At 35.5% G+C, this 13,673-nt stretch overlaps 1 protein-coding gene across 2 annotated transcripts in view; it reads right to left on the bottom strand.

The window, feature by feature from the left end:
• The window catches only part of ACSS3 (acyl-CoA synthetase short chain family member 3), a 143,738-nt gene that overhangs the window by 81,215 nt on the left and 48,850 nt on the right, over positions 1-13,673 (bottom strand). For both annotated transcript variants that reach the window (XM_059936596.1, XM_059936598.1), the window contains exons 3-5: positions 13,230-13,418; positions 9,408-9,542; positions 3,423-3,563 (exon numbers count right to left, since the gene is read on the bottom strand). In XM_059936596.1, coding sequence (XP_059792579.1) covers positions 3,423-3,563; positions 9,408-9,542; positions 13,230-13,418 — 465 coding nt within the window. The remainder of the gene's footprint in view (positions 1-3,422; positions 3,564-9,407; positions 9,543-13,229; positions 13,419-13,673) is intronic.

Raw genomic sequence — 13,673 nt, 5'->3', positions numbered from 1 at the left:
GGATTCAAAGATGTATGAAATATATTCTAAGACCTCAGAGAACATGCAATGTTATGAAAATAAATAAATAAAAAGTAATATATTAAAAAGTAGAATAAAATAAGTGGCATAAATATTTGTTGGCAACATATAATTTCAATGCAATCGAAATTCTAAAGTCCACTGGAGGGTTAAGGGAAATGTTTCTAAAAGACCTTGAGAAACGACTACTTTGTCTTGCCATTCTGCATGTCCTACTCTGTAAAACCTACTCGTTCCCATGATTTAAACACCATTCCTCTACAACCAATGACGTTCCAAGGGTCTATCTGCAAATCCAGATGTATTCTTGGACCCAGACTTTCACTTCCAGCTACTGGCTGGGCATCTCCATGTTAATGTCCCAAGGATACATCATACTCAATATGTCCAAAACCTCCCAGTTTTCTCAGCCCCAAACCATTTTCCTTTGTTTCTACTTTAGTAAATATTCGAAACCACTCTTCTATGTTCTCAGGTTCAAGGTCTTGGACTCCTCCTCTGCCTTACTCTTATCCTTGAACCAAATCTGATTGTTCCCTAATGAGTTTGCTGTCCTAAGTAAGGTCCTAAACTAAACACAGCCTGAAAAACCAATCTCCTTGTTTCCATTATGTGTATTTGCCTATCTTCTCAACAAAATGTTGCAAGGGTTACCTTCCTTCATATTTTTCTCTCTTTCTTAAGAAGCATTAGTGCTCTCCATTCCTTATGTACAGTATATAAACTAAATTTCTTGGCTCAATTTTAAGCAATTGGCCCCTGCCTATATATCTGGCCATTTCTCTTCTTTTTTTTTTTTTTTTTTTTTTAATTTATTTATTTTTTTTTGGCTGTGTTGGGTCTTCGCTTCTGTGCAAGGGCTTTCTCTAGTTGCGGCAAGCGGGGGCCACTCTTCATCGCGGTGCGCGGGCCTCTCACTATCGTGGCCTCTCTTGTTGCGGAGCACAGGCTCCAGACGCGCAGGCTCAGTAGTTGTGGCTCACGGGCCTAGTTGCTCCGTGGCATGTGGGATCTTCCCAGACCAGGGCTCGAACCCGTGTCCCCTGCATTAGCAGGCAGATTCTCAACCACTGCACCACCAGGGAAGCCCCATTTCTCTTCTTTATCTGCACCAAATGCACTAGCCATCCTGGAACCCTCCTTACACACTCCTGCCTTTGCTTATGTCGACCCAATCTACCTGGCATGCCCTCCTCCCCATTATGTCACCTGATGAAGAAGTTCTATTCATCCTTCAAATGTCACCCTGTCAAGTGCTTTCCCTGACATCTCCCTGATAAAACAGCACTCCCACTCTTTCTAGCACCCTTATCTTGCTTTATTTTTCTTCATAACACATCACAGATTGCATAGTTCTTTATTTGTTTACTTCCTGTGTCTAGCCATAGAATGTAAACTTCTAAAAGACAGATATATATTTGGGTGCTCAGTAATCTTTGTTGGATTAATGGAATTTAATCCTTCAGACACCATCCAATCTCATCTTTTCTTCAAGAAAGCAAGAAGTAGGGTTGCCCTCTTAGGGCAAGGATCACAGACTATCTTACATTATCTGTGTTGAAATATATAGCAATCCCACTATGCTGAAGGGGCTGTGGTTTACTCACATTTTTATCTCTTTTAGCACCTAATGAACACTCAATAATGCATACTGAATTGAGCTAAATTCAATGTGAATAGAAATCTCCGAACAATTAAATCCTTCTCCAATCTATAGAAATAGATTATCTTCAGGATGGTACTATATTACAAGGAAAATGAGGATGATTAAAACATCAAACAATCTTCAGTTTGGGCATCTAGGAATCCCACAAAGAACTTCTTGACCCAGAGAAAACCTGGAATAGCTAGGTTTCTTCCTTATTTGGAACCACCACTTTTCAGATTTAATGCCCTGTATATTACTTTTATTTTATTTCTACTACACTAGTTGAGTCAGCTTTGAGTTGATGACAAGCTCTTCTTCGGCCCTCTCATAAGGATCCCCATCCAGGCCACAGTGAATTTCAGTGATTTAAAGTATTAAGGTGGCACAAAAGTTTTTATAAGATTCCTTCAGGCTTTTAAGGAGCTAAATTGATTTTTTTTATTTGGTTAGGTTATACTATGTTTTCAGGGTCAGTGGTTTCATCTCATGCTGATACTTTTATATTAGATTATAACTTGCTGAGTCCCCTTTTATTTTACAGCCAAACGTTCATTTGGACTCTATGTGGCTGGTGCATAATGCAGAATTGCAAAAAGTGAAGGGTAAGGATTGCATCCAGCAGATCATTTGGACTGCTTAAACAAACAAATCTTAGAGTCTGCAATATAAGAAATATCTATTTTTCAGATGACCAGAGTTCTTAAAAAATCACAGGGCTTTGATTCTACAACACAAATATCTTCATGTATATGCATTAATTTATTTATTCACTCTACAAAAATTTGAGTACCAACTACATATAAAACACGATGGTAGACCAAAATGTAATAAAACATGGTCTCTGTACTCAGAGAAAATATATCCCTCTACCAAATGTTCTCTTTTTCACAAGCAAGTGAATTTTATATAAAACGTCTTAAGTCTTAATTTTCCTTTATTTACATCTAAACTAACAGAATCACTATTTTAAGAGTGTTAGCAGGTCATTTTTCAGAATTCTGATGCTACAGAGGTCCAATATTAATAAAGAGGTCAATGCCTTATAGGATTCAAGTGATTGTAAAAGTCCCTTTGCCTGCTAACATTCTATGATTCAATGAATATTGAACTCCTTAATAAAGATGAATAGGAAGATGATATCACAAGTCTTTATGAAGTCATATGAAAAAAACAGTATTATTTAGAGATACTAGGCAAAAGTGGTATTTGTTTGGTATCTTACACATTCAGGATTATTGACACTTTTGACTTTGTTTTGTGAAAACACCTTTCAGGGTAAAAGACTTAAAAAAATCCTTGAGTGTCTTCAGTGCTGCAAATCAAATAGTTCAATCCCCTGGATAAATCCCCTGTTGTTCAAACTGTCTAGGCCAATTCTCAAAGTTGCATTTTTAACGATAAATTGAATTCCTCTAAATCAAAAATCAGTTTTCATACTGTATGAAAGTTATGCCTCAATGTAAAAAATAAAAATATTTCATTTAAAATATATTTTATAAAATTTTATTAAACCAACTGATATTCAATCAAATATATATTAATTTTAACAGCTTACTAAAGCAATTGAATATTGCTGATATTTGTGAAGATTCTGAAAGAAATAAGGACAAAGCATTTGACATTAAACATAATGAATATTTTTATATATTTAGACACAATATGTCTTTAAGATATAAAATACTTTCAGTCAGTAGTCAAATATTCTCGGTGCAAAAAAATCTGCTACTATAAGTATCCCTAAGATAGTGCATACCTTTGGCAACCCCGTTGTTCCAGATGTGTAAAGAATATACAGCGGATGTTCAGAAAGAACAGGAACACAATCATGTGACTGTGCTTTTGCCATCTCTTCATCCCAATCAAGGTCACGACCTGGAGCCAAAGGAACCGGCTCCTACAAAGCAAAAATATAGGAATATGCACTGAACAAAGGAGATTAAATCAGGAGAACACTGGAGAGTAGCTCAATCTATATTAGTCTGAGCATCTGACTGAAATCTAGGCCTATAGAGCACTAAATATCAGACTTATGACTCAGTATCTCAGGGTCACGAGTTAAGATAAATGTTCATAAAACAATCCAACAGTTTGATGTTGGCTTCAACTAAACTTACAACAGAAAATGTTTTATTCAAACCTAGAGATATCCTTAAGAAATTCAATATGATGCAGGCATGATTTCATCAACAGTCAGAGCTTAACTAACAGAGGTTCATGCTTCTATAAATGCATGTACACTAATACCTTTATAAACTAACTTCTATTTTCTTTTTGACCTGAAACACACACTTTATTTTTTTTAGTTGGGGTATAGTTGCTTTACAGTGTTGTGTTAGTTTCTGCTGTACAACGAAGTGAATCAGCTATATGTATATATATATCCCCTCCCTCTTGGACCTCCCTCCAATCCACCCCCCCATCCCACCCATCTAGGTCACCACAGAGCACCGAGCTGAGCGCTCTGCACTATACAGCAGGTTCTCACTAGCTATCTGTTTTATACATGTTAGTGTATATATGTCATTCCCAATCTCCCAATTCATCCCACTCCCCCTTCCCCCGCCCCGTGTCCACACGTCCATTCTCTACGTCTGTGTCTCTATTCCTGCCCTGCAAATAGGTTCATCTGTACCATTTTTCTAGATTGCACATATATGTGTTAATATATGATATTTGTTTTTCTCTTTCTGACTTACTCTGTATGACACACTTTAGGTCCATCCATGCACCCCAATAGTCACTGTAGCACTATTTACAATAGCCAGGACATGGAAGCAACCTAAATGTCCATCAACAGATGAATGGATAAAGAAGATGTGGTACATATATACAATGGAATATTACTCAGACATAAAAAGGAACGAAATTGGGTCATTTGTAGAGACATGGATGGACCTAACTTCTATTTTTCATAACCTATTTCTTTTACTTTGGAACTACTGTCTTCACAATGAAATCTCAACTAACCCACTAAAATTTCTCTTTATACAGGGCCATTTAAGAGTAATACTGTGGCCATTTTTCCAAATGAGAGAATATTAAATAACTTTCAGGGGTGGAGGAGTAATCTACTTTTGCTTTTTCAAGAACAAAAATCAGTTTTGAAGTTAATGAGAGTATGAGACATATACAAAAAGCTATCCAAGTTTTCCTCCATCTACGTTATTGACTAATATGGTAGAAATGTTTGTTTTCTTTTTTGTTCCTAGAACCAAACTCTAGTGTTATAAACTTTATAATAATAGACCCATGAATTAGACAGACACATCTTAAGTTAGACAGACCTCTCTAAAAATGGTGCCAATGAAATAAGCCAGGTAGGTGAAGAAGAAGGAAGTGGCTTATGGAAAAATTACTCTAGTGGGGAGTTATAGCTATTTAATTCTAGTTATGATCCAGTACATATCTAGTTATTTTATGAAATGTTGACTAAGCTCAAGATGACACATCAGGAAGTTTACAGTTGGTGAACTTGTTAGTACGCACAAGGCAAGACTACTCATTCCTCAGTGAAAATAAGTTCACCACCTAGAGAGTATATGTAGCCATTCACTTCATCAAGGTGAATCCCTGAACTAAGTCCAGAGACTCTGACAGATTTTTAAAAGCCAGGCCATTTCCACTTTTCTGGTTCCCTAATGTTTTGATCAGGGTTGTAGAAACTGGTCATATATTTAAATGGGTACATTTACAAATTAACATTTCAATATAATATCACAAATATGATGCCTATATGAATACGCACATTGATAGACAACAATCTGAGTTGACCTTCATGAAGGGGAAGTTTTAGGCCCAACTGGTTTCTCCAGCCTCACCTTGAATGTGCCCTGGATGTGCCATTTAGATAAATAAAAACAGATAACTGTGACCAAATTGTAAATTTCCACTTGTTTTTATGTACCAGATAAACACAACTAATTTCAAATTATCAACCCCTTGCCATCACAATTACGGACCTATAAAAAAATCATAACACTGTGTAATAAAAAAGGTCAATTGATTAATTGCAAAAATAATTGCAGATAAAATGAAATGAGGACTTGAATGAACGGTTATTCTTCAGGCTAAGAAATACAGGAATGTAAAAAGAAGATCTGATGAAGGGAAGAGAGGGGAAAAATCAACATTAGCCTTTACATACATGCGTTTACTTCTACAGACATGTCCTTCCTAAATGTTATCATTCTTAAAATGCAGTCCTGGGGGAAGCACCAGGGGTGACTGATGTGACCTGCCAGTTAAGCCGTCATTGCTTGCCTGAGGCTTAGGAGTGGCAGCCAGGTTTTTATTTCCTCTGGCAAAAATGCAATCCTGGTTAATGAAATGCATCACCGAGCCTCATAATTTGTGTCTCTCTAAGCTCAAAGCAAAGCCAATCCACTGGGCTTAATAACTGCCTCAACAGCATGTCAGATATGAAGGACAAGAGACATCCAACTAAAATAAAGGAAAGTCAAAACAGAGGGAAAGGTTTCAAGAAAAAGAAAGAGGGAGAGAAAGGGAGTTAGTTATGGGAGGGGGAAAGGGAAAGTGGATCTCTACCTATTAAGAGGGAAGAGAAGCCTACCATCTTTTTTTTTTTAATCAAGTGTAAATAGACTAAATATTTATTTAAAAGGCAGAGATGGTCACATTGGATAAAAAAATTAAGGCCCTAAAATATGTTATCTATAAGAGAAAATGTTTTAAAATATAAACACATTACTGGTTAAAAAGAAAGGGATGGAAAAAAGTTACACTATGCAACAAAAAGTACAAGCAAGATTATATGGTTATGTATCAAAGTAGATTTTTACAAAATACCAAATGATAATGAAAATGAGCAACTGGAACTCTTGTAATTTTCTGGTGGAACAGTAAAATGATATGTCCACTTTGTAAAATTATTTAATAGTTCTTTATAAAGTCAAATATACATCTAATACATGAATCAGCAATTCTACCCCTAGGTATTTACACAAGAGAGATGAAAACACAGGTCCACACAGACTTGTACAAGAATGTTCATAGTAGCCTTAGTCATAATAACTCCAAAGTAGAAATAACCCAAATATCCATAAATAGAAGAATGGAAAAACAATTTTTGATATATTTATGGTATGAAATACTACTCAGTAAAAAAACAATAAACTACTGATACATGCCACACAAAGAGTATATCTCAAGAACATATAGAACAAAAGAGGGTAGACACAATAGAGTATATATGGTATGCTTCTATTTATATGAAGCCTAGGAATGAACAAAAATAATCTATGACAATACAAATCAGAAAGCATTTGCTTCTGGGGATGGGGAATGGTTGACTGGAAAAAGGAACAAGTATGGAGAAATTCTATATCTGGATTTGGATGGTAGTTACACAAGTGCATGCAATTTTGAAAATGCATCAAACTGTACTCTTATGATCTGTCCATTTTATTGTATGTAAACTATATCTCAAAAATGAAAATAAAATAATAATTTGAGTACCTACAATGTGCATATTATATTAAGAGGTGAATAATGCTGAATAGAGATAGTGTACAAAAATTAATAATAAAAAAAGAGGAAAAAGAAGATATTTGCCTGAGAAAAATCTGAATAGGAAACATTCATATCCATATCCAATGTATTTATAAAGTAAAAGAAAATAGCACATATCTTGTTGGTTAAAAGTCATTAAACTGGGTTTAAATCTTGGCTCCACCACTTATTAGCTGTGACTTTGGGCTATGACCTGTCCATGACTCAGTTTCTTCATCCATAAAATGGGGCCAGTAATAACATCTACTTTGTTGGTTTATAAGAATGTAAGAATTAAATAGGGAGTATCTGAAAGTACTTTGTGCTTAGCATTAAGTTTTTTGTAAATTCTACATGAATTCATACATGTGTGAATAGTACACACGCACTAAACACTTGTGTGTGTTTGTTCCTACCCTTCCTCTAACCTTCTCTTACCCAAAGCCTTCTTTATTACTGACTTGGCATTCCCTGATTGAACAGCAACAAACCTTTTTTAAAAACATGCTGGAGGTCATCTGAAAGAAATTTAAAATTCTTCTTCGAGACAGTAAAAATACTAAAATCATTGAGTGCAACAGTTCATGAACCACAGACTACTAAAACTACACAGGAATTTAACGTGGTAATGCGAATTGCTAGGTGGTAATCAAAATGAGAGAGCTTTAATGCTCTCTGTTCTTATGTCTTGTCATTTAAGCATTTTCCACAGATAACCTCTCAAGAGTTCTACAAAATTATACATGATTCTTTGCACTTTCAATTTTCCTTCTGCAAAATATTTTAATCTGCTAGAAACCCAAATTGGTCCCAGTATAAATAACTGGAGACTTAGCTTGGATGTAGAAATGAGGTGATCATTAGGGCAAATTTGTTAGAAAAAGCATTGTAAAATATAGTCATTGATGTATTTACTGCTTTTCCTTCCTTCACAGATCACAGAATAATTTATCTGTTTAGAATATTCATATTTTGTTTTCCTGAACATAGTTTTTATTTCCAGACCAATTACTTTTTCTCAAGTTTTTAAAAGACATCTTAAATGCAAATTAATCAAGACTGGGTAGCTGAGAGATTAAGCATCCAGTCAGAGTATACACATTCAGATCATGACCCTGACAAAACTTGCAGGTGAACCACATTGCTTAGAAATATCGAAAAAAATAAGAAAAAGTTATGTCATGAATGCATATATGTAGATACTAGCTTATCCTTGCATAGGCATAAGGTAAGTGATATTTAATATAAAATTAATAATGCGGTAGTTTTCTTACCGTTTTATAACTTTGCTTTCAAAGAATTACATTACTATACAGTATGCCTCTTTCTCTGGTAACTGGAAAAAGTGGGTATCAGCCTATCATCACAGGTAAGTGGTTTTTTAAAAAATTTAACAGTGTTTCTAATACTGTAGTATGAATATGACTGTAATGCCATATGCCATAAAAACTGTACAATTATTCACTCATTAGTGTGTAGGCTGGGCTACCATGAAGCAATCATATTGCTGCTGATTCTTTATCAATGCATGAATCATTATAGCTAAATATGAATTTCTTTTTCACATTATCTTTTCATTTTTGATGTTTAGTGTTGTAATACGTAGAACATCTACAGTGTTTTGTATCATATAAGCCAATATTGATGCAGGTACTGATAGACAATTCATCTTGTAAACAGATGACATAAACTTATGGTATCAGTAAATATAGTTATAAATCTACTTTCTCTTCCTTATGACTTTTTTAATAACATTTTCTTTTCTCTAGCTTACTTTATTGTAAGAGAATACAGTATATAATACATATAACATGCTAATCAACTGGTTATGTTATTCGTAAGGCTTCCAGTCAACAATAGGCTATTAGGTAAGTTTATGGGGGAGTCAAAAGTTATAAGCAGATTTTCAACTGCCCAGTGGGCCAGTGTCCCTAACCCCTGCATTGGGTCAACTGTATATTATAGTTAAAATGTAAATTAATAAAGGACACCACAATAGACTACACATTAATTCTAATTCATTAATATTACAGATACTCCTATGTTCCACTTTTTGTTTTAAGCTCGTTTTTTCTAATGACAGAAAATATCATTCTTTTTTGCCAAAAATAGTGACATTCCTGAAGTATTGTATATTCAACAGTGTATAAATCAAGTGTTCCTTTCAAATGGTCAAAAAGCGTCATCCTTAGCACATCACCATAAGGACCAAATTCAATATTCAGATTACCATATTTGGACGATTATAAATGAGAACTTTATCTGGCTTGTGTTGTCCTATTCTCAGAGCTTCTTCTAGAAGTGGTATGTATTCTACCTTCCTTCCAGGTTCAATGCCAAACGATGCTGTAACAACGACCTTGGGCTACAATGAAAAATAAGTAAATAAATACATGAGAAAGCTTAACCATCCTAATTAAGGTAACCACAATATTTCAGATGCAGGCTGACAATTTAACATTTCTTAAGAAACATTTGAATGATTCTGTTCTCTATTAAATAAATGGCCTGAAAACCAATAAACTATTTTTAAATGTTATAGCCCTAACCACTTCCACATAAATCTCACTTACCTGTTCAGAATTCCACACTTAATGATGTTTCTGGCTAATAAACATGAGCTGTTAAAAAATACTTTCGAAAGAATTCATTAAATCAGGTAGATGTAAATTTGCCATGAACCAGTGAAATGGAAGCCTAGGGCCCCCTCACTTGCAGAGGCCTGCATAACAGCTGGTTGTTGTTGAAGTTGTAGCATTTCTTAGCAGGGGGAGACCCAGCCTGACTGCTATTAGGAAGCATTTCTAAAGTTTTTTATGTAAGCCTCTCTGCTTGAACACCTAGAGAGACCACAGAAGGAAGAGACCTGAATCTCCAATAATTATTTTATGATTCTTTTCTCATTCCAAATACATACTCATTTTCACCAAATTTTATATTGTAATTTTGTCATATTTTTCTTCAAAGGGCCCTCATTTAAGTTTCAAGCCCCACAAAGCCTGAACATGGCCCCGTCATTAAGACACACTTGGCACTCTTCTTTACCTGACAACTTGCTAGTCATCCTTCAAGATATGCACAGGTGTAGCTAAAAGGCTTAGGATCAATCTTCCTTCCCTGGTAGATTCTGAGCAGGCCTCAGATATCCAACTATAGTCAAAGTGTTTCTTTGTCCCCACCTCTACACAGGAAGCTCTCCAAGGCCAAATTTGGACCCCGTTACCTCCCTGTCTCCTATGCCTGTTACAATGCTTGCCATACCATAAGCTCTCAACAAATATTTGTGGCAATGAACCAAAATTCTCCTTAATCTGCAAAACAAACATATCTTTGTTCTTTTAAGTACACCTAAAAGATATCTTCACGGAGAAATCCAAAGCAAAGGAAACAGATAATAAATTACTCAGGAGAAAGATAATCAGTCCAACACAGTGCACCTATTCCTGAATTTTGATTTCTGGTTCCAATACATTTCATCTAGGGAAGGTTTATATAATGTCAAATATATGCATATATAGCACTTTCTGGTTTTTAATATCATTTAATATTCATGGAGCTGAGGCCCAGTGCAGTTGCATAGCTTGCTCTAGGTTAGAAGTGTTGGAATCAGAAAGAGGGCCAGTACTGACGATTTCAGAATATTTCTCTTTCCACTATTTCAAGCTGCCTTTTAAAGGCAAAAAAAAAAAAAGGAAAGAAATGAAAAAATAAATCTTGTATCCTTTTTTAATATTTTTAAAGGTCAGACATTTGAATATAATTCACATTTTAGTATCTGAAATATGTACACAAATAACTCCAGATAACATTCCCTAAGATTAGAATTTTGAATTCTGAATAAATGAAAGTAAGTTACACATCAAATTAAAAACATATATAGAATATATCAAAAGTTGAATAATTTTATAAAGTCAAAATTAGATTCTTCCTCTAGAAAATAATCCCTTTCACATTTCTATTAACAGCCTTGTATTGGAGGTTTTATTCCATCTCAAGTGGACTACATTCTTCCCATCTTCATCTGTTAAAATAAAACTTTTTCTTCGGCCTAATTAGTCGAAAATCACGACATCAAAATCATCCCTGGTTTCAATTATCATCCAAATATCTCAGGTATGTATCTCTATCTCTGTCTCCTCGCCATTAATTTGACTTGCTCAATGGTCCCACCCACAAGAATATGCACTTACTGCCTAAACTCCTTAACAAGGTTGGATGTGGGGGAGGTGTCTACGTGTGTGTGTCTTATGGATGAAAACTCCTCCAGTGATACAGCATAAGTTTTATAAATTCTTATTTTATATATATATATAAATTTTCCCACATCGTATAAAATCTTTTAAAAAAGAAACAATACATCTCATACCTTTGCCCAAATGGTGTTTAAGATTTCTGTAGCTGAAAAGCTAGAGTCTATAGCTTCCTCAGAGAAGTCTCCAACTGCCCACTGATTTGCAGATCAGTGACTGATACTTCCCCCTAGATTTCCCTTCACAAGCACTAACTCAACATGTTATTAAAAAGAGAGAAAAAAGAGAATCCAGCCAGTTAGTGTGCAAACCAGCTTCCTAGTTCTAATAACTGATCTATTACCAGATGAAGTCAGATATGTAAAACCTCACTCCATGCCTAGTACTCTGGGGACCCTCAATATATATTAGTTCCCTTTTCTTTGTTAAGAATGTTTCTCGTCCTGGGCTTGTAAAACTCTATAAAGGTCAGTCATCTCCTACTCCCATAATGACCTTCCTTCTTTAATCTTCCCACTGCTGTTCCTCTCCTGCACATTGCCCACTAGCCACTGATTCACAAAGAGACCACCTACCAAAGGTTCTCATTCTAACCTCTCTCCCACTCACATCATACTGCAAGACTTGCCTCCTCTTAACATTGCTTAAAACATGACAGTCACCTGCTCAAAAATTCGACCGGTCAGCGTCTACAGGATGCAATTCAGACAATAACTGCCTTTTCAAGCTCACCTTCTCTCCCTCTTCAATCACATTGTTCTATTTGCTGTCCTTTAAATGAATTTTTACCCTTTCCTGCCTCTCATGCTAGACTCTTATTCTTTTTCGAGGCTTTTGGATCCCACTATGTCATTCTCTTCAACCAGGTGAACCTTAGCCAAGACGTAACTCAAATCTCACCTCCTTCAGGAAGCCTTCTTCAGCCACCCCAACTAAAAGATATCATTCCTGCCTCTAAATCAGGGACCTGCAAACTATGATTCAGAGCCAAACTCTGCCCAAATTACATTCTGTAAAGTGTTGTTGGAACACTGCTTTGCCCTTAGTTCCTGCAGTGTCTAAGGCTGTTTTTGTGCTACCACAGCACAGCTGAGTAGTTGCAATAGAAACCATGTAACCTGAAATGCCTAAAATATTTACTATCTGGTAACTTACAGAAAAAAGTTTGCTGATTCCTGCTCCAAATTCATAGAATAATAACAGCTAACCTTTTTTTTTTTAATGAGTATTATATGCCAGGCACTGTGTTAGTGTTTTAAATTCAATATCTCAAAGATATTTCACAACAGCTTTTCAAGTTTGTGATTTTAGTACCCCATCTAAATGTGTAACTTCACCTGTCCCTAACACCCCCTCTTAACCACTGTGCTATATACCACCATTCCTGGAAATATATAGATTATAAAACTAGTCATGTGTCCCATCCATTTGATAAGTATCATTTCTTAACCAGTTCCAAGGACAGTACCAGGCATAGAGTGGAAGCTTAATAAATACATGTTGAATGAGTAAATTAGTTATTATTTTTCTTAAACGTCTCACACAAATATACGGCAAGTTAACTTGAAAGGCTTGCACCTTATATGTTATATTCTTCACAGTATCTAGAAAGATGTCTACCACATAGGACTGACTCGAAAATAAAATTTTGGTTAATAGTGTATGCCAAATAAAAAGTAAACTTTATGTCATTTGATAGGAGGATCTAATAAGTACAGATCACTCTTCGATGGTTCATCCACAGATAAATATGGCTGTACTATATGCAGCTATTACTTGATTTCTCCAAATAAAGCACTTACCTTTGCATGATCAATGCGACTGCTTAGTTCTCTGGATGCAAATCCCCCAAATATGAGACTATGGATGGCTCCTATCCTAGCACACGCCAGCATGGTGTACATCGCCTGGGGGATCATGGGCATGTAGATAACCACGGTGTCACCCTTCTTGACACCATGCTTGACCAAAACACCAGCCAGCTTAGAGACCTATAACAACATCATCAGATCAGCAAAGTGTTCTCTGTGATAATTCACTAAACTTCTCAGTTACAACAGTAACGCAAGAAGATGATCACCGCCCCCCGGCCCGTAGTGGATTATAGAAGTCTGAGAAATACATATTTGATGATGGTGGTAAGAGTTTAGATGGTGACAATGATAACAGACATCTGGATTATAATAATTGACTACAAACCAACTTACTACTATTATGCCATATGAATTCCATGGCTTAAATTTGCT

The sequence above is a fragment of the Balaenoptera ricei genome, chromosome 10 (assembly GCF_028023285.1).
Source record: "Balaenoptera ricei isolate mBalRic1 chromosome 10, mBalRic1.hap2, whole genome shotgun sequence".
NCBI classification, from domain to species: Eukaryota; Metazoa; Chordata; class Mammalia; order Artiodactyla; family Balaenopteridae; genus Balaenoptera; species Balaenoptera ricei.
Note: the sequence above shows the minus strand (reverse complement) of the source record. Positions and strands in the feature narration are given on the sequence as shown.